The 27622-nt window shown below is 36.7% G+C and overlaps 1 protein-coding gene across 3 annotated transcripts in view; it reads right to left on the bottom strand.

Moving 5' to 3' along the window:
* Positions 1 to 110: 110 nt before the first annotated feature.
* FRG1 (FSHD region gene 1) overlaps positions 111 to 27622 on the bottom strand; it is a 30070-nt gene continuing 2558 nt past the window's right edge. For 2 of the 3 annotated variants that reach the window (XM_034647753.1, XM_034647754.1), the window contains exons 3-7: positions 12579 to 12649; positions 4316 to 4441; positions 3286 to 3343; positions 1515 to 1629; positions 111 to 703 (exon numbers count right to left, since the gene is read on the bottom strand). In XM_034647753.1, coding sequence (XP_034503644.1) covers positions 650 to 703; positions 1515 to 1629; positions 3286 to 3343; positions 4316 to 4441; positions 12579 to 12649 — 424 coding nt within the window. In that variant the 3' untranslated portion in view covers positions 111 to 649. Of the gene's footprint in view, positions 704 to 1514; positions 1630 to 3285; positions 3344 to 4315; positions 4442 to 12578; positions 12650 to 14695; positions 14973 to 27622 lie in introns of those variants that run through there. The other variant, XM_034647755.1, reaches the window with a different exon arrangement.

Here is a 27622-nt window from a genome sequence, read left to right as displayed (position 1 = left end):
CCCTGCTCTGCTGGGAGCCTGCTTCTTCCTCTCCCACTCCCCCTACTTGTGTCCCCTCTCTCGCTGGCTGTCTCTCTTTCTGTCAAATAAGTAAATAAAATCTTAAAAAAAAAAAAAAAGAACTTTAAGAATCAATGTCAGAGGGATGTTTTTATGTGGACAGAAATGATGGTGGGCAGAAGTACTACTGCTATTTTTGTTGAATGATTTCCTCCCCCAGTTTTACTGAGATATAACTGACATAATCACTGCGTAAGCTTAAGGTATACAGCATAATGGTTTGGCTTGGCTTAACACTTACTGTGAAATGATTATCTTAATAAGTTTTAGCTAGCATCCATCATCTCATGCAGTTAACAATAAGAAGAAAGCACAAAAAGAAAATTTTTTTTTCCTTGTGATGAGAACTCAGGATTTACTCTCTCATCAGCTTTCCTATATATCATACAGCAGCATTAGCTGTAGTAATCATGCTATACATTATATCCATGGCACTTATTTATCTTGTAATTGGAAGTTACCTTTTGATCACCTTCTTCCTCTAATTCCTAATCCCAACACCTACCACTCTGGTAACCAACCACAAGTCTGATGTCTTTTTCTGAGTTTTTGTTTGTTTTCGTTTTTGAAGATTCCATATTAAGTGAGATCATACAGTTGTCCTTCTCTGACTTATTTCACTTAGCAAGGTCCATCCATGTTGCTGCAAATGGCAAGATTTACTCATCTTTTACAGCTGAATAATATTCCATTGCATATATATATACCACAACTTTATCCATTTATCAATGGACGTTTAGGTTGTTTCCATATCTTGGCTCTTATAAGAAATACCACCAGGAACACAGCGGTGCAGATATCTTTTCAAGTTAGTTTTTTGGTTTCCTTTGGATATATTCTCACAAGTGGGATTGCTGGATCTTAAAATAATTCTATTTTTAATTTTTTGAGGAATCTCCGTATTTTTTCCACAGTGGCTGCATCAGTTTGCATTCCCACCAGCAGTGCATGAGGCTTCCCTTTTCTCCCCATCCTTCAAGCATTTAGCTCCTCTTTTTAAAGACGGCCATTCTAACAGGCAGGGAGTGATACCTTATTGTGCTTTTGGTTTGGAATTCTCTAATGACTAGTGATATTGAGCATCTTTTCTTGTACCTGTTGACCTTTTGGGAAAAAAAAGTCTAGTCAGGTCTTTTGCCCATTTTTTAATTGGGTTGTTTCTTTGCTACTGAATTGTATCAGCTCTCTATATATTTTGGATATTAACCCCTTATCAGAAATATGATTTGCAAATATTTTTTCTCATCCTATTGGTTGTCTTTTCACTTTGTTATTTCTTTTGCTGTGTTGCACTGTTTTTCAAGACTTTTTTAAGGTTATGAGTTTGTATTGGTTTTCTTCAATTTAATTATTGCACTCTACCTTTTTGGGTTTTAGAATATATATTCTCATTGACTGTTAAGGACTGTATCTTACATTGACAAGAAGCTTTTATGAACAATAATAGCACTTACATCTTGAAAGACTGGTTCCCATTGTTCTCGTGGTCCAATTGCATCTGAACGCCCCACAACAAGTCCATCTGAATTAATACCAAGGTATTTTCCATAGCCAGATTTCAGGGCAATTCTTTAGATTAACAAAAAGGAAATGTTAAATACTGAGAGAAAGAAAATTAAAAATGGAACATAAAAATAATGTGTGTGTGTGTGTGTGTGTGTGTGTGTGTGTGTGTTTATAAAAATCCAGGCTAGCCATACACAGTCCAAATTTTCAAAAGCCACATGTGGCTAGTAACTACTATATCGGACAGTGTAGTTCTATATATGCAATTTCATACTGTACTTATAAAGCTCCTATTACATGCTATCAAATTGCTTTCCAGAAAAAAATCTGTATCAATTTAACATTCTCACCTCAAATCAGAAGAGTATCGTTTCACCATGGATCTATTAACATTATACCTTTTTTTTGAAAAAATTAGAATATCAGATACAGGAAAAATAGTATCCCACTTAATTTATATTTTAACCATCGTAAGTGACATTTGTACTTCCTTTCCTTTTTAGTTTTTAAGTTACCTTTTTGTTCATTTTTCTATTGGTATCTTACTGTTTTACTTAGCGTTATGAATCCCGTACATACATATAAAGAATAAAAACTCATTGCCTGTTAACGTTGTTGCAAATATTTTCCTCATTTGCCTATTTAATATTTTTTGTTTTCAACTGTAAAGAAGTTTGCATTTATTCATTTTTCTTCTGCTTTTATTCTTTAAAAGTCTCTCAGGGGTACCTGGGTGGCTCAGTCAGTTAAGTGTCTGACTTCAGCTCAAGTCATGATCCTGTGGTCCTGGGATGAAAGCCCCACAAGCCCCATAGTCAGGCTCTGTGCTCTGCGCTTAGCAGCGAGTCTGTTTCTCCCTCCCAGCCCCTAGTGCTGGCTCGCTCCCTCCGAAGTAAATAAATAAAATCTTGAAAAAAAAAAAAAGTCTTTCACTATACTTACTGTCCAAAGTATAGGAATGATAATCTTAATGTGATTTTTTTAAAGAAAAAAAATATGATTCCTAACTTTTGACTTACCAACCCCTTGTGATGCCAAAGGACTGATTTTATATTCATTTACAGGTTAATGATAGTATAATACAAATCATTATCATGTTGATGCAATTCAGTTTTTGTATGCACTACCCAAAGTATCATTCTGTACTTTTGCACTGTGAGAATAAAAAAGGTCAGCTTACAAGATGATTGTAAAAATTAGGAAATAAAATATTCTTTTGGTCTTCATGACTATGTAACATTCTCTACTGATTTTAATAATTTTAGTAATATTCCTTTCTTCTATCTTCTTGTTTATCTCTTGACTTCTGACAAGTGAGTTTACATATCACAGCAACATCAGACCAGGTTTTGTCTTATGTCTGTTTTCTTTACATGATCTTTCTAACTATATCTTATTTGGTCTGTGACATTATTAATACTCATTTTTTTCTTGCCTAGTATTATATATTGCAAGGAAACACAGTGTATGTTTTTATTTGGAGCTTTAATTCTCTTTCAAAGACATAGTTGCTGCAAATGAAATTGAATAATAGCTAAATACAGCATATATAAATGTTATATTTTTAAAATGTCACAAAATATACTTTCAAAAAGATCGTTTTGCTTTTTACATCAAAATTGGTCTATGGAATTAAGTTAGCTACATATAGAAATTTTTCAGTGAATAAAATTAAATTAAAAAAATAAAAGGTGATTAATTACAGTTCAGCTTACTTACCTGGAATCAGACAATTTGACAGCTGTAAACTGCTCTGGAGGACTAGGGCCCTCATCAACTATAGGAGAAAAAAACATTTTGAAATAAATTTGACATTTTTTACAAATATACACATAAAGATAGTCTTAAGCTTTTAGAAAGTTTTCTTTTAAAATTAAATGTAAGAATATTATAATATTTTGATATAATCATAATACACTATTCAGATTAGAGTATCAAGATCTACTTTATCTTCTTATAACTACAGTGTTAGTTTTACATACTTAATAGGTAAGTCAGCATGATATTTATTTTTTCTTTTTATGTTTTAAAATGCACTCAGTACATAGACAAATAATCATTTAATATTTTTAAAACTAAATGCTTTAACTTATTCAAGGGATGGACAATCATACTAAAAGATACTGTTTTTTATCTTCTGATTATTTCATGTCTCACTAGTGCTTATTCTGATGGGCTAGAAGGAATAACAAAACTTCAAATTGTTAAAAATGCTCCAGATTAGTTTTGGCAAAAGATCTAAAGAATAAAGGAATCAAATCTTTGACTCAACTAGGTTTCCCTTTCAATTTCAATTATTCATGTTGCTTTTGATTTCAACTGATACTCTCGAACCATAAAGAATGTTTTCACATGCTTACACTGGAGAGAGGGATTTGCCAATAATTGGTAAATATTAAGGAAGGAAAAAAGGGGAAGAGTCAAGTGCAATAGATTTATTCCTTTGGAATATACTTGAGATTAGTTAGAATTTGGCCTAAGTGAATGAATGTCATAAAATACATACTTTTTTTTTAAACGATTTTATTTATTTGAGAGAGAGAGACAGACAGACCACAAGCAGAGGGAGCAGCAGGCAGGGGAGAAGTAGGCTCCCTGCTGAGCAAGGAGCCCAATGAGAGACTCAATCCCAGAACCCTGGGATCATGACCTGAGCCAAATGCAGACACTTAACCAACTGAGCCACCCAGGCTTCCCTAAAATATATACTTTGGTCTTTTCCCTTCCATTGCTTCTACCAGACACAAACCTTCTTTATGTGGAGCTCCCAGTGTAAAAAGTCCGTTGTCAAGTGCATGTATGTAGGTTCCTTTATCCATTTCAATTGCTATGGTTCCTGATATTTCACCAAAGTTTGTTACTGTCCACCAGATTCCTAAAAAATAAAATCAATATTTAAATTTGTATTTTAGATTTGACACAAGGTTCTTAACTTGTTGTTGTTATAACTTATTTTTTAAAACTTTTTATTTTACAGTCGTAAGAAGTAATACAGAAAGATCTCATATATCATTTACTCACTTCTCCCAGTGGCAACATCTTACATAATTAAAGTACAATGTCAAAACCAGGAAACTACCCTTTATACAAACTGTGAACCTTACTCAGATTTCATCAGTTTTACATATAATCATTTGTATGTTTGTATGTATGTGTATAGATATAGGGGCCCACCACCCACAATCAAGATTACATTCTTTTCAAAATATAATACAGCAGTGCATGTGAAGGCACGAAATGATGGAGAACAATATCTTCCATTCCCTCCCCAGCCATCCATGACCACTCTCCAGAGGCAATGACTATTATAATCTGTTTCTTACGTATCCCTCCAGAAAGACTTTGTAGCACAGTATTTTTATTTTTTCAAGTTTTTATTTAAATTCCAGTTCGTTAACATAATAGTAGTAATATTAGTTTCAGGTATAGAATGTAGTGATTCATCACTTACAACACTCTGCTCATCACAACAAGTGCCATCCTCAATACCCTTCACCCGTTTAACCCATCTCCCGTTCATGTCCCCTCCAGCAACCCTCAGTTTGTTCTCTATAGTTAAAAGTCTGTTTTCTGGTTTCTCTCCCTCTCTCTCTCTGTATTCTTCCCTATGTTCATCTGTTTTGTTTCCTGAACTCCACATATAAATGAAATCATATGGTATTTGTTTTTCTCTAACGTATTTCATTGAGCATAATGCTCTCTAGCTCCATTACAATGCAAATGGCAAGATTTCATTCTTTTTTATGATCTAGCATAGCATTCTTAACCATGATTTTAGATTAGAAACAAAATGAGCAGAAACTATGTACTCTATGTACATGAACAGAAATGAGTTCCTTTTTTTATTCATTTTTTAATTCAAATATAATTAAATAGTGTTAACATTAGTTCCATATGTACAATATAATGACTCAGCAATTCTATACATTTCTCAGTGCTCATCAAGACAAGTGTACTCTTAATTCCTCTTCACCTATTTCAGGCATCCGCCTTCTCATGCTGCAGTTTCAATACAATCTCTATCAAAATACCAATAAAGCTTTCACAGAGCTAGAATAATCCTAAAACTTGTATGGAACCACAAAAGATCCCAAATAGCCAAAGCAATCTTGAAAAAGAATAAAGCTGGAGGTATCACAATCCCAGATTTCAAGATATACTACAAAGCTATAGTAATAAAAACATTATGGTACTGGCATAAATACAGATATACAAATCTATGGAACAGAACAGAATGTCTAGAAATAAACCCACCCTTTTATGGTAAGTTAATCTATGACAAAGAAGGCAAGAATTTAAAATGGGGAAAAGATGATCTTCAACAAATGGTGCTGAGAAAACTGCACCACTTTCTTATACCATACACAAAAATAAATTCAAAATAGATTAAAAACCTAAATGTGAGACCTGAACCCATAAAATTTCTACAAGAAAACATAGGCAGTATCCCTCCTGATTCTTTGACTTAGGCCGTAGAAACATTTTTCTTAGATATGTCTCCTCTGGCAAAGGAAACAAAAGCAAAATTATATTAAGACTACACCAAAATAAAAAGCATTTGTGCAGTGAAGGAAATCATCAACAAAACAAAAAGACAACCTACTGAGAAGAAGCTAGTTGCAAATGATATATCCAATAAGGGGTTAATATCCAAACTTTTAAAGAACTTATACAACTCAACACCAAAAACACCAAATAATCCAATTAAAAAATGGGTCGAGGACCTGAGCAGAAATTTTTCCAGATAAGACACAGAGATGGCCAACATACATACAGAAAATGTTTAACATTACTAGTCATCAGGGAAATGCAAATTAAAACCACAATGAGATATTACTTTACACCTGTAAGAATGGCTAAAATTAAAAAAAGACAAGAAATAACAAGTGTTGGAGAAGCTGTGGAGAAAAAGGAATCCTTGTGCACTGTTGGTGTGAATGCAAATTGGTACAGCTACTGTGTAAAACAGTATGGAGTTTCCTCACAAAATTAAAAATAGAATTACCACATGATCCAGTAATTCCACTACTGGGTATTTGCCCAAAGAAAATGAAAACACTAATTTGAAAAGACAGATGCACGCCTGTGTTTATTGCATCAGTTTATTGCTGGGCTTTTTGTTCTGTTCTATTGATGTATTGTTTTTATGCTAATATCAAACGTTCTGATTAGTATATCTTTGTAATATTGTTTGAAATCAGGGAAGTGTGGTACCTCCAGCCTAGTTCTTCCTTCTGAAGACTGCTAGCTATCTGGAGTCTTTTGTGGTTCCTTACAAATTTTAGGATTGTTTATTATTTGTGAAAAACGCCACTGGAATTTTGGTAGAGACTGCACTGAATCTGTAAATTGCTTTGACATAGTATGAGTATTTTAACAATTTAATTCTTCTGATCTATGAACATGGAATATCTTTCCATTTATATGTGTCTTCTTCAAATTCTTTTATCAATGTCATACTTTTCAATGTACAAGTCTTTCACATCCTTGGTTAAATTTATTCCTAGGTATTTTATTCTCTTTGGTACAATTGTAAATGGGATTATTTTTCTTAATTTCTCTTTCTGATAATTCAATATTAATGTATAGAAATGCAACAAATTTCTGTATGTTGATTTTATATCCTGCAACTTTACTGAATTCATTTATTAGTTCTAACAGTTTTTTGGTGGAGTCTTTAGGGTTTCAATACATAAGATCATGTCATCTGCCCATAGTGACAGTTTTATTTCTTCCTCTCTGATTTGGATGCCTTTTCTTTCTTTCTTTTTTGCCTAATTGCTTTGGCTAGGGCTGCCAATACTATATCAAATAAAAGTGGCAAGAGTAGGTATCCTTGTCTTATTCTTGATCTTAGAGGAAAAGCTTTTAGATTTTCACTGTTGATTATGAAGCTAAATTGTATGTTAGCTAAAGGAGAAATGTGTCAGTCATTAATAAGATATTAGATGATATTAAGGAACTGTTAGGTCTGATAATGATATACTCTTACGTATTAAAACAGAGAGCAGAGTGCCTGGGTGGCTCAGTCAGTTAAGCGTCTGCCTTCAGCTCAGATCATGATCCCAGGGTCCTGGGATCGAGCCCCACATCAGGGCTCCCCACTCAGCGGGGAGCCTGCTTCTCCCTCTCCCTCTGCCTGCTTGTGCTCCCAATCTCTCTCTCTCTCTGTCAAATAAATAAATAAAATCTTTTTTAAAAAAATAAAAGAGTGAAACAGAAGGAAAGAGAGTGAGACTGCTTTATCAGCTTTGTACATTTATGTATATATGGGTAGAATGACAGAATATTCTGTGTTTTACTTTAAAATTCTTCAGAAAAAAATGGGGCACCTGGGTAGCTCAGCTGGTTGAGTGACCAGCTCTTGATTTCAGCTCAGGTTATGATCTCAAGGTCGTGGGACTGAGCTCCGCAGCAGACTCCACACTCAGCCGGGAGTCTGCTTGAGATTTTCTCCCTCTCCCTCTGCCCCTCCTCCCATACACACTCTAAAACAAAATAAATAAATCCTAAAATTCTCCAGAAAAAATTGTGCATAGGATATTATCTCAGAGTAGACAAGTATGTAAGTGAAACAAGACTGTCAAAATAATGATCATTAAAAATGCTGGGGGGAGGGATACATGGGAAATTCCTTATATTCTCCTCTCAACTTACGTATTAGTTTGAAAATTTCCATAATACAAAGTTTTTAAAAATTTAGTTTATCACATCACACAAGATTTCCTATTCATCTAAACAAGAAAGGCTTTTTATACCCAATAAAAAATTAGTAAAATTTTCACTTACATGAAGTTGGACTTTTACCTAATTTCATATATACAAATGAACTCAAGATGGATCAAAGACCTAAATTTAAGAGCTAAAACTATAAAGCTCTTAGAAGAAAACATATGATAGAAGCCTCACAATATTGGATTTGGCGATCATTTCTTGGATATGACACCAAAGGCACAAACAACAAAAGAAAAATTGGACAAACTGTACTCATCAAAATGAAATCTTTTGGGGCACCTGAGTTGCTCAGTCAGTTATGCATATGACTTTTGATTTCAGCTCAGGTAGTGATCTCAGGGTTGTAAGATTGAGCCCTGAGTCAGGCTCCGTGCTAGGCATGGAGCCTGCTGAAGATACATTAATGGCCAATGAGCACATGAAAATCGCTCGATATTGCAATTCACTGAGGAAATGCAAACTGAAACCATAATGAGATACTATTTCATACCCATTAGGATGGCTGCTATGACAGAACCAGAAATAACAAATGTTGGTGAGGATACGGAGAAATTGAAACTCTTGTGCACTGCTGGTGGGAATGTAAAATGGTACAGCAACTATGCAAAACAATTCTCACAAAATTAAAAACAGAATTACCATATGATCCAGCAATTCCACTTCCAGGTATATGCCCAAAAGAACTGAAAGCAAAGTCTTGAAGAGATATCTGTACACCCATATTCCTAGCAGAATTATTCACAATAGGCAAAAAGTGGAAGTAACCCATGTGTTCACTGAAAGATGAATGGAAAAACGAAATGCTGTACATACACACAATGGAGTATTATTCAGTCTTAAAAGGAAGGAAATTCTGACACATGCTACAACGTGGATGAACCCTGAAGACCTCACCTGATTTCAAAACATTATGAAGTGACAGTAATCAAAACAAATATATCAGCAGAACAACAGACAAATAAATGAACAGAGTCCAAAATTATACTAACCCATATAAAGACAATTGATTTTTGACAGAGCTATCAAGGCAGTTCAATGGAGAAGGGAAAGTCTATTCAACAGTGGTGCTGGAAAACTGCGTATCAATATGAAAAAATGAAAAAAGAACACTGACCCCTAATTCACCCCAGACCAAACATCAATTTCAGACAGATCATAGATCTAATATAAAAACTAAAACTGAGGCCTCTTAAAGAAAATGTGGAAGAATTTTTTCATGACCTTGGGGTTAAGCAACAATTTCTTAGATTGAAGATGTAAGGTGGTAGCCGTAACACAAAAAAAGTAATAGATAGGGTTTTATAAAAACTAAAAACTTCTATATGCATGTATCAAACTGTTATGTTGTACAACACCTAAAACTAATACTATGTTGTATGTGAATTTTATTATAATTGAAAAAAAAATTCTAACTTTTGCTTTCAGAAAAATACCATTTAAGCAAATTAAAAGTAAAACCACAGGCTGGGAGGGAAGACTGAAAACAGAACTGTATTACTTCTTGGTGGGAGTATAAAATGGTGCAACCACCTTAGAAAATGCTTGGTGGTTACTTATATAGTTAAATATCCACCTATTCTTTGACACAGCAATTCCATCTCTAGAGATCTATCCAAGATATTTACACTAACTTTAGAATTGATTTGCTATTTCAAAAAAAAAAGTGAGATTTTCTAGAATATTATTTTTAAAAAATTTTTTTAAGATTTTATTTATTTGACAGAGGGAGAGACAGCGAGAGGAACATAAGCAGAGGGAGTGGGAGAGGGAGAAGCAGGCTTCCCACTGAGCAACGAGCCTGATGCAGGGCTCGATCCCAAGACCCTGGAATCACGACCTGAGCCAAAGGCAGACACTTAACGACTGAGCCACCGAGGCGCCCCTAGAATATTATCTTTATACCATTTCATATAAAATGTAAAGGAGCCAAAATTTATGAAATTTCAAAATGTGACTGGCCAAGTTTTTTTTTTTTTTTTCAGTTTACATATTAGAAAGATTTATTCATGTGTAAAACATTCACTGGGCATTTACCACTGCTTAGGATTGAGGGAAGCACTGGGAATATATTAGTAGTAATATTAGAATTGGTACATACTTTTACTGCTATGATTGTTTGAAAGGAGAAAAAAAAATCTCAGCAGCTACTGTCCTATAGTCCCCTTAATTATTTGCTTACAGATTTACCTGCAATAGCACTCACCCCTTCTTCTTTACCTCTGGTTTCAGAAATGTCTTGTTCAAGGCAAATCCCTCCTATCTGAGCAGTGGATGATTTTTTCTGTGACATTCAAGGTGAGGATACCTCCTTGCCAAAGTAATGGTCTTAACCCATTATTAGTTGAAAGCTTTGCTACTCTTACCCTAGCAAATCACCATAAAAAAAGAAAATGCTTAATAAGGGGGTGTCTGGGTGGCTCCATCTGTTAAGCGTCCAACTATTGATCTCAGCTCAGGTCTCAATCTCAGGGTCTTGACTTCAAGCCCTGTGTTGAACTCAGTGCTGGGTATGGAACCTACTTTTTTTTTTTTTTTTTATTAATGTTTTTTTACTGTGTTAGTCACCATATAGCACATCCCTGGTTTTTGATGTAAAGTTTGATGATTCATTAGTTGCGTGTAACACCCAGTGCACCATGCAATACGTGCCCTCCCCACCACCCATCACCAGCCTATCCCATTCCCCCACCCCCCTCCTCTCTGAAGCCCTCAGTTTGCTTCTCAAAGTCCATAGTCTCTCATGCTTCATTCCCCCTCCTGATTACCCCCCTTTCTTTATCCCTTTCTTCTTCTACTGATCTTCCTAGTTCTTATGTTCCATAGATGAAAGAAACCATATGATAATTGTCTCTCTCTGCTTGACTTATTTCACTCAGCATTATCTCCTCCAGTCCCATCCATGTTGCAGCAAATGTTGAGAAATCGTTCTTTTTGATAGCTGAGTAATATTCCATTGTATATATGGACCACAACTTCTTAATCCAGTCACCTGTTGAAGGGCATCTCGGCTCCTTCCATGATTTAGCTATTGTGGACAAAGCTACTATGAACATTGGGGTGCAAATGGCTCTCCTCTTCACTACATCTGTATTTTTGGGGTAAACACCCAGTAGTGCAATGGCTGGGTCATAGGGTAGCTCAATTTTTAACTTTTTAAGGGACCTCCACACTGTTTTCCAGAGTGGTTGTACCAACTTGCATTCCTACCAACAATGTAGGAGGGATCCCCTTTCTCCACATCCTCTCCAACAATTGTTCAAGTGGTCAAGTTTTAAAAGACAAAAAAACTGCTTTAAAGTACAGATGTGGAAAGGGTCAGAAAGCAGGCTGGTTAAATGTGCCTGGGTCAGTTTATCTCTGGTACTATTTACAGGCTATCTTGATGCTCTCTGTTCTGTTTAATTAAGATTTTCATTCATTTCACAGGATACAAAATAATCATTTTTACTGTGAATTATTTTTACTGTTCCTTTAGGGACATACATATCACGGGCTTCTACAATTAAAATGCATACATGTTCAGGGGTTCTTGGGTGGCTTGGTCTGCCTTCGGCTCAGGTCATGATCCCGGGATTCTGGGATCGAGCCCTGTGTAAGTCTGCTTCTCCCTCTCCCCTTTCCTGTCCTCATGCTCTCTCTCTCTCAAATAAATAAATAAAATCTTTTAAAAAATGCATACGTGTTCAAAGAAAATAATTTGTGAAATATATTTAATTAAATAATATTTATCTATATCAGGCCTTTAAAATTATGTTCAGAATCTCTGGCCTATTAAGTAGTCTAATGATGGTATCTATTAAATCAGAGAGCTATATTTCTTCTCGCCGTGCCTGGTCCTGATGATGAAAAAAAGGCATCAGTGACATCTACTGTGCAGACAATAAAAGGAATCTATAACTTTATTTTTTTTTTATTTTTTTTTTTTTAAGATTTTATTTATTTATTTGACAGAGATAGAGACAGCCAGAGAGAGAGGGAACACAAGCAGGGGGAGTGGGAGAGGAAGAAGCAGGCTCATAGCAGAGGAGCCTGATGTGGGGCTCGATCCCATAACGCCGGGATCACGCCCTGAGCCGAAGGCAGATGCTTAACCGCTGTGCCACCCAGGCGCCCCGGAATCTATAACTTTAAATAATACTGAACACTTTAAGAAAACTATGTGTAGGCCACAAGTTCTCTTGACTTTCTTTGAACTACCTATCCCTAACTAGGAAAATACTTTTAAAGGCATCTCAACCAATGTTAACTTTTCTCAGAATAAAGTACAGAAAACTTACCAACAATATCAAGTTGAGTTTCTTCATCTTCTTCTCTTTTTCTCTTCTTCTCTTTGCTCTTTTTCTTTTTACTGCAGGAGGTAATTTATATAGATGAGTTTAGAAATACTGATTTGATGTTAAGTATCACAAGATGCAAACAGAAGAATCTTTAAAGCTGTACACAGATTTATGAATTATTGATTTACAGTTATCTACATGATATACTCTCTTCTAATACTGAGAAATCACTTCTGATCGTTACGTATTGTGTTATAGTTAAGAGAACAGGTTCTGGAGCCAGACTGCCTTTTTAATCTTCATATTGTCATTTCTTAGCTCTGTGACTTTTGGAAAATTTACTTAATCTCTGTCAGTTTCTCACCTGTAAAATGAGGATAATAATTTAGCTACGCTCTTAAGGTTACTGTGAGGATTAAGAGATGACGTGTACCTTCATATGTTGCTGGTGAAAATGTAAAACGGTATAACCACTTTAGAAAATAGTTTGGGGTTCTTCAAAAAGTAAAACACAGAGTTACCATATGACCTAACAATTTACTCCTGGTATATATCCAAGAGAAATGAAAACACATATTCACACAAAAATTTTATTAGGATAGTCAAAGCAGCATTATTCATAAGAACCAAGAAGTGGAAACAACCCAAATGTCCATCAGCTAATGAATGGAAAAACAAAATGTGTTATATCTATACAATGGAATATTATTCAGCCATAAAAATAAGAGTACTGATACATGCTACAACATAGATGAAACCAGATACAAAAGACCACATACTGTATGATTCCATTTATATGAAATACTCATAATAGGCAAACTGCTATAGGCAGAAAGCAGACTAGTGGTTGCCAGGGACTAGGGGAAGAGTGGACGCTAATCATTATGGGGTTTCCTTCTGAGATGATGAAAATGTTTGTTGGCAACTTGATAGTGGTGAACTTTATGAACACACTAAAACCCACAAAATTGTACTTTATAGGGTGAATTTTATGATACATGTATTATATATCAGTAATTTAAAAAAACAGGGTGGTTTAAAAAAGTTATACTGAAAATGCTTGGAATAGTTCTTGGCACACAGAAACTGCTCTATGTGTGTTAATAATGATTTATGGTTGTGATAATTTTAAGACATTTGTTTGTATTTTCATCAAAACGTAAGCTTTCAGAAGCTAACTCTCCCCCTCTCCTGTAAATTCAGACAGTACAATTTCAGATTTATTCAGGATAAATTGTGTGATTCCAGACCCGTAGGCAGAGTTCTCAAGGGCAGTGGCTTCAGCTTGCTCCTTAACGCTTTCTTTCATCTTACCTAAAAGTACCAAAAACTATCACTGAGACAGGCTGAAATGGTTAACATTTGTATGAATAATAAACTCTGAGCAAATCTATCAGTAAAAAGAGAGGTCCCCGGGGATATGAGTGGGCCGATACCTTTTCCTAAAAACCCAATAATCATAAATCACCACTACAACCTTCTCCTTGCCTCTGGCTCTACTTACTATACATGTTATCTCATTTAATCCTCATAATAATTCTTTTATAGTAACATTAATCTTTCCTAATAAATGAGTAAGTGGAAGCTCAAGAATATTACCGAACTTGCCACAAACTACAAAACTAGTAACTGGTGGGAATCCAGATTTGAGCCGATACCGCTATCAAAACCCACATCTACATATTGTATTAAAAAATTAAGGGTTTTTTTAGGGGGGAGGGAAACAATGGTGAAAATATCCCTAATAAAGGAAGTTATTGTTATGACCTACATCATCAGACTAAGGCGGACGCATCATGCGGAGGTCTGGAGGGGGGCCTTATTAAAGGACCCAAACTTGTGGCTCCTGGGCTAGTGGTGTCGCTCTCCTGTCTCCTGCCTTTTGAAGGCGCGACAGTCACGGCGCGTCTCCGGCGGCTTGTCTCTCCAGCTCCTTACAGGCGCCCGGAACTGAGTCACAGCATCAGTCCAGCCGGGACCAGAGGCCAGGCCCAAGGGCTGGGAGCCTGAATAACAGCCCTCTAAGGCTTCCGTGAGACTATCTACGGGGGAGGGGAGACGAGGGCGGAGTGCTGTCAGAAAAGAGCCAGAGTCTCCCGCACAAACTTTGGCCTTACCTCTTAGCCTTGGTTCCCTTGAGCACGAGTTTGGTAGACTTCACATACGAATATTCGGCCATAGTTCTGGGGACACCGTATAAGGAGGCGAGAGCTGGCTAAGAAGAAGACACCTCCACTGGAGTAGGAACTGGCGAGGGAGGCCCCCAAATAGAAACACTGCAGACTCCCTGAAAGCGTACGTAACCGCGGGACTGGACTTGCTCCTTCAGAGTCCCTAGTGTTTTTTCACCCGACTCTTGAATTCCACTTCCTGTGTGCGGTCTGGGGCTACGGCAACTGCAGAGGGCCGTAATACAGCAGGGCTCATTTGCTTTTGAGAACTGAATGCTCGGGTTTCCCTAAATGAGGAAACCTGGGAAGACGCGCCCTCTGGTGGACGCAGAGGGCCTAATACCTGTGGAGCAATGGCTCTTGAGGTATCCTCCTGATAGGTATCAGGAGAAGGGCGACAATTTGATCAGCAAGAAGGTGATACGACTCTATCAGCCCTGCCCGTTCTACTAGCTGTGAGCTGGGCTTGACTACCCCTCGCGACCGAGTGTATTATCGGGCCTCGGACGACTTACAAGCCCTTCCAATTCCATAAACGCTTATTGTATTAACTAGAGAGACTTGAGTAATGTACAGGAGACAACTAGGGAGTAAAAGAAAATATAATTAAGTGCATAAGTTTGGGCCACAGATTTCACAAGCACTGTAGGAATTTGGGTGGGGTGGGAGGTTGACGATGAAAACTAATGTAATCAGAGAAGTCTGTCTGCGTAGGATGGGTCTTTACCGAGGCTTTCAGTCTCAGCCACTATTTCTCCTGCCTGCTCCAATCTCTTCAACAGTTGCATAGTTCACTTCCCTGATTCCATTTTCTCCCGCTTCCAAACCATCTCTGATCACGCTATCCCCAATGATGTTTCTAGAGAAATAGCCGGTTATTCCTCTACCTAAACTCTATTAAAGGCAGCCCATAACTTTCAAGAGGGAAAATCCTGGCATCACTTAATAAACTATTGACAGTCTGGCCTCTTTTCCCACCACTTAACCCCTGCCACCCTTCTTCCCATCACACTAAGCGGTTGGAAATGTTTGTATGTTCTCTGTTTGCTTCTGCTGCCTGGAATGCTGCCCTTTCCTCTTTCCCACGCTCTTCACTTGGCACAGTTTTTCAACCTTTAAGACAAGCTGGGGCATCGTTTACTTCTGTGAATATTGGGAAACCTCACTAAAATCGAGAAAGGAGGAGAGAAGAGGAAGTTAGGAGGCGAAGCCTTACCACTCAACTTCAATTACAGGAAGAATTGTCAATTACAGACCCCAAGAGAAGAATCAGCAGCAGGAAAGAATCATCAATTACCCGCCCCTGCAAGGGAAAGACATACATTGTATCTCCTCAAGATCTCCTACCCCTGCAGCTCAGCCCATTAGAAACCATCATCACCTGGACTTTTTTTTTTTTTCCATTGGACTTTTGCTCAGAATAATCCCTCCCAGCTTCCTCCTTCTTCTATGCAAAATTGTGTTCCTCTTCTTTGTTTGTTGGACTTCCCCATGGTTTTGCCATAGCTTGCATGTCCCGAACTGCAATTCTGTTGTTCCCTAATAAACCCATTTTTGCTAGTGAAATAACTGAGTTTTATTTTTCAGGGTAGCACTCCAAAACATCATGCCCAAGAATCCTGCATTCCCGAAGCATCCTGCATTTCTCCTTCTGTAGCTAATTATGTGCTTTTTCAGGGCAGAAACATAAGTAGGTCATTCATCTTTCTTTCACCTATACCTCGTGCAGTACCTGCATAAATGTCTGTTAACATGTTAAGGTTCTAAAGCCCGAAGTGTAGCTGTGGGATAATAAAAAGAGTGGCATATAAGAGTGTGGCTTAACTAGATAGGAGGAGGGGTTTTAGTAGAAAAATCGGAGGAGGAAAATTGGAGGGGTGTAGCATATCATGGAAGCCACTGGAAATCCATTTCCTTATTTATCAACCATCTCGGCAAAGACACTGTGTGCTTTGTGATAAGATGGTGGCAACAGTATGGACAAAGGCAAGGAGCTAGATGAGTGCTGGGCTGTGAAAGGAGCAATGAATGGCCCGGTTGGTTGGAGCACAGGACACGTGGAGTATGGTGGTGGGAACCAGGATTAAGAAGGCAAAGTGGGGTCATTTTGTAGCTGAAAAATTTGCATGAAATCAGGAACCAGTTGCAAGGGATTAAATTGTAGGGGGTGAGATGAACACAGCGGTACTCCAGGATGGTTGTTCTGCAGCACCCGGCATAGGTAGTATAAGCCCTGAGGCTTGGTTTGTTTTTGTTTTTGTTTTTTGTAATACAAGAAACTGACAAAAGATGGTTATCTCAAAAAAGCACATTGCCAACCACAAGACTAGATAAAGAGCCAGGCCACCTCCCACCTCACTGAAGCTCCTTTGTGATATTGGTTGATTTCAGTAACTGGCCATTTGGGCCACTTGTCTTTTCTCTTCCTGAGCTTTAAATTCACACTCTTATGTTTTAAACTCTCTAAGTGGGCCTATGAAACCCTAGGCCCTCACCCCTGGCTCCAATAAAAGCAGAACCCCCAGCCTGTGCACACTTGTGTGCTCGCCATCTCCTCTCCCCCTGTCCTGTGCAGCTTCTCTGTGTGGCCGCATCTGTGCTGTGTAATTTCCAGGTCTTATAAGTAATAAACCTCTATTTTTTCAAAGTTTCCCATTGTTGTTGTAGAAGGACATCTTGCAATCATAAGAAGAAGCACAATGTCCAGTCCAAACACAACTTTGGGCATCAACATGCTAAGACTGGCACAAAACAGTGTGATGGGTTGTGTAAGTGATACCAAAACCCTCTTACTCCAGCCTTGACTCTTTACATAATGTAGAAAACATGGAGACCGGTTGGCTTCAAGAATCTTAGGAGACATTATTAAACTCGTGATTCCTGGTGGCACCATTGAATCAGGATGGGCCCATCTCAAAACTGACTCAGAAAACAGAACCATAGCAAATAATTTGCTAGGTTAGTATCCTTGCATATTATTATCACATTTCTTCCAATAGTTTCACACTACTTCCCTTTTTCTTATACATAACAATCCGGGTCATGTTGAAAAAATTCCCAGAGCCATGAAAAAAGAGGATGAGAGGGTGCACATGTTGGCTTTTATAAGTGACATTTGGCAGAAACTCAATTTCCTCATCACTTAAAATGGGGTTAGTAATAGTACCCCTGAGAGTTACGAGGATTTTATGGTGTAATTCTTATAGAGTGGTTACGATCCACAAGTAAGCGCTCTATAGATGTCAATTGTGACTATCACCAACCTCATTATTATTATAGGTTATCATTACATTGGCAAGAATGTTGAAAGCAAGAGAATGGATGCATGCTATGAGGGAATGAATGTGGAGAGACCAGAAGAGCAGGAACTAAACCATACAACCACAGAGTAAGGAGGTAGAAAGAAAAAGTGAAGACAGGAAGATAAAAAAGGAAGGCAATGACAGGGTTACAGTAAAATTATAGAAATCAAGACTAAGTAGAAACTCCAGAAAGAGCAATATTATTTAATATTGAAGATGTTCAGAAGAACAGGATGGAAAGAAGGCCATTGAGTTAACCTACAGGTGACGTATGGGGAAGCATTTTCAGCAGAGCAGTGTGGACAGAAGTTGGCTCGACCTAAAGAGTAGGTGGAGAAGAGGTGAGAGCAGCTTGCTGTTGACTGGATGCATGGGAAGCAAATAAGGGATGGTACATTCTGCATTTCTGGATTTCATTCCTTCTTGTTCAGCCACTATATACATGCAGAGTCATAGCACAAAGTTATAGAAAATAAAAATGAAACCAATTTCATTTGTAGAACCAAATTAATACCTTCTACTGAAATTGATAAATTCATGACTCTCTCTTCTATTCCCACCCTCGGTTTTTAAGTTAAATAGCTGCTTTTCCTCTTCATTAATTTCATTTCCAGATCCTCCCAGGTGTCAGTGGTTTTCGGGAGTTACTTAAGTCCTCTAGGTTCATGATGGGATGAAGAGATGTGAACAAAAACTGTTTTCAGCAAAGGGAGGATTTTGAAATTCTGTTCATGTATTTCCAGTAACTGTTCAAGTTTTCAAGGTTAGTCAATGACAGAGATCCTTGTGTGATTTTCCAAGCTTTACTGATAAGAACCACTGCAGATATTTAAGATCCTGATTCCCAGGCCCTTCACATAGTGTTTCCCAAATTTGCCTGGCTGTAAGAATCACTTTTGACAGTTGTCAAAAATACCTATTCCTCAGACACATCCATATTGTTGCAAATGGAAGATTTCTTTTTTTCCAATGGGTTGAATAATATTTCATTGTGGTGTATAAACATTCCATTTTGTATGTGTGTATATATATCACATCTTATTTATCCATTCATCCATACTTGGACACAGGTTATTTCCATATCTTAGCTATTGTAAATAATGCTGCAATGAACAAGGGAGAGCAGATATCTCTTTAAGATACTGATTTCCTTTCCTTTGAATACATACCCAGAAGCAAGATTGCTGGATCATATGGTAGTTCTATTTTTAATTTTTTGAAGAACAACCATCCTGTTTTTCATAGTGGAAAACATTCCCACCAACAGGGCGCAAGGCTTTCCTTTTTTCTGCTCCCTTGCCAGCACTTGTTATTGTCTTTTTGATAATAGCCATTTTAACAGGTGTGAAATGATATCTCGTTGTGGTTTCAATTTACATTTCCCTGATGATTAGTGATGTTGGACATCTTTTAATGTACCTGTTGGCCATTCATCTGTCTTCTTTGGAAAAATGTCTATTCAGTTTCTTTGCCTATTTTTAATAGGATTTTATTTTTTATTTGCTATTGAGATTTATAAGTTCCTTACATATTTTGGATATTACCCCTTTATGAGATATATGATTTACAAATATTTTTCTTCCACTCTGTAGATTGCCTTTTCATTTTGTTGTTTCTTTTGCTATGCAGAAGCTTTTCAGTTTGATGTAGTCTCACCTGTGTATTTTGCTTTTGTTGCTTGTGCTTTTGGTGTCATGTCCAAAAAGTTGTTGTGAAGCCCAATGTTGAGGAGCTTTTCCCTGTTTTCCCTAAGTTTTATGGCTTTAGGTCTTATGTTTAAGTTTTTTAACTTCCTCCAAGTTAATTTTTGTGAATGATATAATTCCTCTGCATGTGATTATCCAGTTTTCCCAGCATCGTTTATTAAAGAGACTGCCCTTTTATCATCAAGTATTTTTGGCTCATTTGTGAAATACTGGTTTACCATATATGCAAAGGTTTATTTCTAAGCTATCAGTTATGTACCATTGGTCTACATATCTACTTTTATGACAGAACCATATTGTTTTGATTACTGTAGCTTATAATATAGTTTGAAATGAGGAGGTATGATACCTCCAGCTTTATTCCTTTCTCAAGAATGTTTTTGCTATTCAGGATATTTCATTGTTCCATATGAATTTTTAGGATTTATTTTTATTTCTTGAAAAATGCCATTGAAATTTTGACAGGGACTGCATTGAATCTATAGGTGGCTTTGGGGGTAGTTTGGACATTTAACAATATTAATTCTTCTCATCCATGACCACAGGATATCTTTCCATTTGTTCCAATGTCTTTCATCAAAGTCTTGTAGTTTCATTGTACAGATCTTTCAAATTCTTGGTTAAACTTATTCCGAAGTATTTTATTGTTTTTGATGCTATTGTGAATGGAATTTTTAAACATTTCTTTTTCAGATATCTTGTTTTTAGTGTATAGAAATGCAACTGATTTGTGTATGTTGATTTTATATTCTGCAACTTTACTGAATTCATTGATTAATTCTAACATATTTTTTCCTGGAGTCTTTAGGATTTTTTACATATGAAATCATGTCATCTGCAAACAAAGACAATTTTGCTTCTTCCTTTCTGATTTGGGTGCCTTTTATTTCTTTTTCTTGTCTAATTGTTCTGGTGAGGATTTCAAGCATTATGCATAATAGCAGTGGTAAGAGTGGGAGCCCTTGTCTTGTTCCTGATCTTAGAGGAAAAGCTTTCAACCTTCGTTGTGTAGGATGTTCACTTTGGGCTTGTCATATATGCCTTCATTATCTGAGGTACATTGCTTCTATACCTAATTTGTTAAGAGTTTTTGTCATGAAAGGATGTTGTATTTTGTTAAATGCTTTTTCTTCATCTTACTGACATGATTATATGGTTTTTATTTTTCATTCTATTAAAGTGGTATATCACATTTTTTGATTTGTGTATGTTGACACATTCTTGCACCCCAGAGCTAAATCCCACTTGATGATGGTATACGATTCTTTTAATGTGTTGTTTAATTCAGTTTGCTAATATTTTTTTGAGAATTTTGCATTTGTATTAATCAGGGACACTGGCCTGTAGTTTTCTTTTCTTGTAGTGTCCTTATCTGACTTTGGTATCAGGGTAATGGTGGCATCAAAAAATGAGTGTGGGGGTGTTCCCTCCTCTTCAATTTTTTGTAAGAGTTTGACAAAGATTGGTGTTAATTACTTAAACTTCTGGTGGAATTCACCAGGGAAACCATCTAGCCTTGGCCTTTTCTTTGTTGGGAGATTTTTGATTACTCATTCAATCTTACTCATTATTGAACTATTCAGGTTTTCTATTTTTTCATGATTTAGTCTTGGTTAGTTGTATGTTTCTGGGAATTTGGCCATTTCTTCCAGGTCATCCAATTTATTGGCATACAATTGTTTACAGTAATTTTTAGGATCCTTTGTATTTCTGTGGTATCAGATGCAATGTCTGCTCTTTTATTATTTTATTTGTTTGAATCTTCCTTTTTTTATTAGTCCAGCTAAAGGTTTGTCAATTTTATTTATCTTTTCAAAAAACCAGATCTTAGTTTCATTGATCTTTTCTAATGTTTCTCTGGTCTCTATTACATTTATTTCTGGTCTGATCTTTGTGATTTTCTTCCTTCAGAAAATTTTGGGCTTAATTTGTTCTTTCTCTAGTTCCTTGAAGTGTAAAATTAGGATCTTTATTTGAGATCTTTTTTTCTTGATGTAGGCATTTATCAATATAAACTTCCTTCTTAGAACTGCTTTTTCTGCATCCCATAGGTTTTGGTATGTTGTATTTCCATTTTTGTTTGCTTCAAGATATTTTCAATTTCTCTTTTTATTTCATCTTTTACTCATTGGTTATTTAAGAGTATGCTATTTAACTTCCATGAATTTGTGATTTTGCAGATTTCCTCCTGTATTTATTTCTAGTTTAATACCATTGTGGTCAGAGCAGGTAGTTGCTTTTCATTGTTTTAAATTTGCTAGGACTTGTTTTGTGAGCTGTCATTTGATCCATCCCAGAGAATGTTCTGTGTTCTTGAGAAGAATACATATTCTTCTGCTGTTGGAATGAATGATCTGTATATGTCTGTTAGGTCTAAAGTATGTATGGAATATCCGTTGGTCTAAAGTGTAGTTCAGGTCCATTGTGTCCATATTTATTATTTATCTGGATGATCTCCCAAGCTCCCAAGGAATCCTTGAATTTAAGAATGGGAAGTCAGGTGTGGTGATATCCAAAAATTTTATTTAGTATTTTACAAATGTCAACAAATTATGCATTTGTACTAGATAAAGCTACAGATCTAAAAAACTATGGCTGAATTTATTTCTATTCAGTATTATCAACAGAGTGTAGTAATATTGGTTATCTCATATTGATTAGAATTTCTAATGCATAGCCTTATATGTTTTTGGTTAAAAATAAAGTAGGAAACAAAAGAAATAAATATACTTTCTTTAAAAAAGAGTTTTCAAACATGGAATGGAGAAGAGGTGAATTAAAAAGGATTCTTTGAGGCAAAAGGTTAAGAGCTACTGATTTATAAAATTGTACAAAAAGAGCAAAATCTATACATGGCCATCAGGCAATGTTCCCATTTCTTTAAATTTTTATTGGAATATAGCCATGTGCTATGGCTGCTTTCCTGATACAGTGGCAGAGTTCCATAGTTGCTACAGAGACTTTGTGATCGGCAAAGCCTAAAATATTTATCATCTGGCCCTTTTCAGAGAAGGTTTACCCTGTCCTGGAGTATCTCCTTCATAAATTAAGACACAGTAGGTGCAATTAAGACATATTAGGTGCTCCTTTAGTTGACCTCCACTAACTGATTTGCCCAATAAACCAACATCCTCTATTTCCTGTAAAACCTACTAACTAATGTCCACTGTAAGCTGAAAACTGTTGAGCTACTCTTTTTCTTTTAATCTTCTCTTAATGCCCATATATTTCTGCTCCCATCATATACATTGTATATTGTCTAAGATGCATTATTGTTTGTTCCCAGATATGGTTATGTCATTTGCTCCTGCTGTCATAATTATATCATTTAATTAAATATTGTATAAGCTGAGAAAATGAATATAATAGGAGTGTTGTTTCTCTGAAAAATAAGCTGAATGCATCAGAAAGATGAAACAATAAAAGAGTTGCTGCTAGATTAAATTGTAGGCAATACAACTGGAAACAAATGGGAAAAACTGTAAAATCTGTGACTCAGTTCTTGGATTGCTTTGCCCCAGTTTTCACTTTATAGAATGTGAAGTTAGAAATCAGGGAGAATGCATCACGGGTATGGTTTCTGCAAGAAACTCCAGTGAATCTATATAAGGCTTTGACCCCGTATCAAAATATTGGCAAATTTATTTACACATGTAGCTTTTAAGTTAAAAAGTTTTATAAGTATATGTGTAGTACTTTTTAGGACTCCTCCTCTTACCTGAAATGTGTGATTAGTCTACCCATTATTGGTCCATTCTTATTGAATAAAAGTGTTTCTTCTATTTTTGTTAACCAAAAATTTACCTTGGTGAGGATGAAATTATAAATATAATAATTTATTTGAACCTAAGGGATTCTATTAATAGACCTCAGCAGTTAATGAACTTTAGTATGCCTAAAAATCAGTTGAAGAGCTTACTCTTACTCTGCAGATTTTTTTTGAGAGAGAGAGAGATTGAGCACGAATGGGGTGGGGCAGAGGGAGAGAGGGAATCTTAAACTCAGCGTAGAGCCTGTCTTAGGGCTCGATCTCATAACTCTGAGATCATGACCTGAGCTGAAACCAAGTGATATGCTTAACTGACTGAGCCACCCAGGTGCCCAGACAATGCAGATTCTTGGGCTTTAAGGCTGAGATTTCAATTCAGTCATTAGGTTTGGTGGGGGACAGGAATTACGTTTTTAGTAATGTTAAAGGAAAAATTGTTTAAAAGAGGGTAATCGTGATTTACTTACAAATATATAATAATGCTTGTCCAAGATTTTTATTTAACTCAGTAATTAATAAACAAATTTAATAAAATGCTACAGTGAGTTCTATGGAGAATTCAAAGGTCCCCACATATCTAGGCAGTAAGAACACTGAAAGAGATTTGCTTCCATAGATTCAAAACTAACTTTTTGATGTGAGGTGGAAGGAGGAAGAACATTAATTCTACTTCCATCAGAAGTCAGTCATTTGCATGTCTATAGACAAGAATCATTTGTATTGCTATCAATGATCTGCAATTTACAGAATTACAGATAGCTCAAACACAAGAAAGGCCCAGGCACCCCATAGATTAGATAACCCCAAAGGTTGTGCTAGACAAGGTAGAATTTTTCATTGAAGACACCTGGTAATCTCTTTGGTTCATCTGAAAATCTTTCACAATTTTTCCCTACGATACTTTGCTCTGGCAATTCTAATACCTTGTGATTAGTGGGTCATGATCTGAGGTATCCTTTTAATAGCCTGTAATCAAGGCTCTTGAAATATTTCCCCCATTAGAGAGAATACTAATATGTCCACATATGTGAGTATGATGAAAATAGCTTACTATCGGTAAGTAGCCTTGAAGTTCCTGATTTTCTTAAGGTTATTAATATTTCTGGAGAATCTACCATATGTCAAGCACTGTATTACGCTTTATAATTTAATCCTCCATTGACTTTTACTTCTACTCCAATTGAGTCACACTCCCATGGCTATAAACTTAACTCTTCAGTAACTGAGACCTACTCTCAGTGTTGTGGTCTCTAATGTCCCTGTTCTTTCTGACTTTCACTTATCTTACTTCCAATTCACCTTCTCTTCTATCTTACTGAGTCCCCAATATCCTGACCCTTCCTTTTTCTAACAAGAATTTGGCTCCTCCTATTTTTTTCCCTTCCCTAATGAACCTAGATACATCCCTCCAACCCTTCTCCTTCCTCCACTTCTAATGCCATTGCTTCTTTGCGTTCCTGCCATAGCTACCATGCTACATGACTTAACCTGGCTCTTTACAAACTATAAATCTTAATTTCCCATAAATGAGGATGATAATAATATCATCTACCTCGTAGGAATGTTAAGTTAAGCTACCTGTATTAAATGAAGGTAACTTTTTGGGGGCGCCTGGATGGCACAGTGGTTAAGCGTCTGCCTTTGGCTCAGGGCGTGATCCCGGCGTTATGGGATCGAGCCCCACATCAGGCTCTTCCACTATGAGCCTGCTTCTTCCTCTCCCACTCCCCCTGCTTGTGTTCCCTCTCTCACTGGCTGTCTCTATCTCTGTCGAATAAATAAATAAAATATTTTTAAAAAATAAATAAATAAAAATAAAAAAAATTTAAAAATGCTATGAATCAAATGCAGTCTAAACTTGATGCTCTGATGGGCAGGGTAAATGAGGCAGAAGAATGAATTAGTGAATTGGAAGATGGGATGGTAGAAAAGAAGGAAAATGGAAACTTGGCTCAAAGAAAAATCCAATCTCAAGAAAGTGGATTACGGGAGATTGCTGACTCAATGAAACATTCCAGTGTCAGAATCATCGGCATCCCCAAGGGGGTGGAGAAAAACAGAGGTCTAGAAGAGATATTTGAACAAATTGTAGCTGAGAACTTCCCTAATCTGGCAAAGGAAACAAACATTCGTGTCCAAGAGGCAGAGAGGACCCCTCCCAAGATCAATGAGAGCAGACCTACACCACATCACATCATAGTGCAATTCGCAAATATTAGATCCAAGGATACAGTATTGAAAGTGGCCAGGGGGAAGAGAATCCTCACGTACAGAGGGAGTAACATCAGAATAATGTCAGACCCTCTACAGAGACCTGGCAAGCCAGGAAAGGTTTGGCAAGGTATATTCAGAGCTCTAACTCAGAAGAACATGCAGCCAAGGATCCTTTATCCAGCAAGGCTGTCATACAGAATTGATGGAGAGATGAGGACTTTCCAAGACTGGCAGAAGCTGAAAGAATATGTGACCACCAAGCCAGCCCTACAAGAAATATTAAGGAGGGTTCTATAAAAGTAAAAAGACCCCAAGAGTGATACAGAACAGAAATTTACAATCTGTAGAAACAAACACTTCACAGGCAACATGACATCATTAAAATTCTATCTCTCAATAATCACTCTCAATGTGAATGAGGGTGCTCCCATAAAATGCCACAGGGTTGCAGATTGGATGAAAAGACATGACCCATCCATATGCTGTCTACAAGAGACTCATTTTGAACCTAAAGGTACATCCAGACTGAAAGTGAAGGGATGGAGAACCATTTTTCATGCCAATGGACCTAAAAAGAAAGCTGGGGTAGCAATTCTCATATCAGACAGATTAGATTTTAAAGACTGTAGTTAGAGATACAGAAGGACACTATATTATTCTTAAAGGATGTATCCAACAAGTGGATATGACAATTATAAATATCTATGCCCCCCACAGGGGAGCAGCTAGATACACAAGCCAACTCTTAACCAGAATAAAGAGACATATGGACAATAATACGTTAATAGTAGGGGACCTCAACACTCCGCTCTCAGCAATAGACAGATCACCTAAGCAGAAAATCAACAAAGAAACAAGAGCTTTGAATGACATACTGGACCAGATGGACCTCATAGATATATACAGAACACTACACCCCAGAACAACAGAATACTCATTCTTTTTGAATCCACATGGAACTTTCTCCAGAATAGACCATATACTGGGTCATAAAACAGGTCTCAACTGATACCAAAAGACTGAGATTATTCCCTGCATGTTCTCAGACCACAGTGCTTTGAAACTGGAACTCAATCACAAGGAAAAATTTGGAAGAAACTCAAACACTTGGAAACTAAGAACCATCCTGCTCACGAATGATTGGGTAGACCAGGGAATTACAAATGAGATTAAGCAATTTTTGGAGACCAACGAGAATGAAAACACATCGGTCCAAAACCTATGGGACACTGCAAAGGCAGTCCTAAGGGGGAAATACATACCCATCCAAGACTCACTCAAAAGAATATAAAAATCTAAAATGCAGTTTTTATATTCTCACTTCAAGAAGCTGGAGCTGGAACAGAGCAATAGGCCTAACCCACACACGAGAAGGCGGTTAATCAAGATCAGAGCAGAGATCAATGAATTAGAAACCAGGAGCACAGTAGAGCAGATCAACAAAACTAGAAGCTGGTTCTTTGAAAGAATAAATAAGATCAATAAGCCACTGGCAAGGCATATTCAAAAGAATAAAGAAAGGACCGAAATTAGTAAAATTATGAATGAAAGGGGAGAGATCACGACCAACACCAATGAAATAGGAAGGATCATTAGAAACTTTTATCAACAGCTTTATGCCGATAAATTAAACAACCTGGAAGAAATGGATGCCTTCCTGGAAACCTATAAACTACCAAAACTGAAACAGGAAGAAATTGATTATTTATACAGACTGATTAATTATGAAGAGATTGAAGCAGTGATCAAAAACCTCCCCAGAAACGAGTCCAGGGCCTGACGGATTCCCCGGGGAATTCTACCAAACATTCAAAGAAGAAATAATACCTATTCTCCTGAAGCTGTTTCAAAAAATAGAAACTGTAGGAAAACTACCAAACTC

This window comes from Ailuropoda melanoleuca, chromosome 18, assembly GCF_002007445.2.
Source record: "Ailuropoda melanoleuca isolate Jingjing chromosome 18, ASM200744v2, whole genome shotgun sequence".
Taxonomy (NCBI): domain Eukaryota; kingdom Metazoa; phylum Chordata; class Mammalia; order Carnivora; family Ursidae; genus Ailuropoda; species Ailuropoda melanoleuca.
The sequence above is the reverse complement of the archived record's forward strand: the minus strand, read 5'-3'. Positions and strand labels throughout refer to the sequence as shown.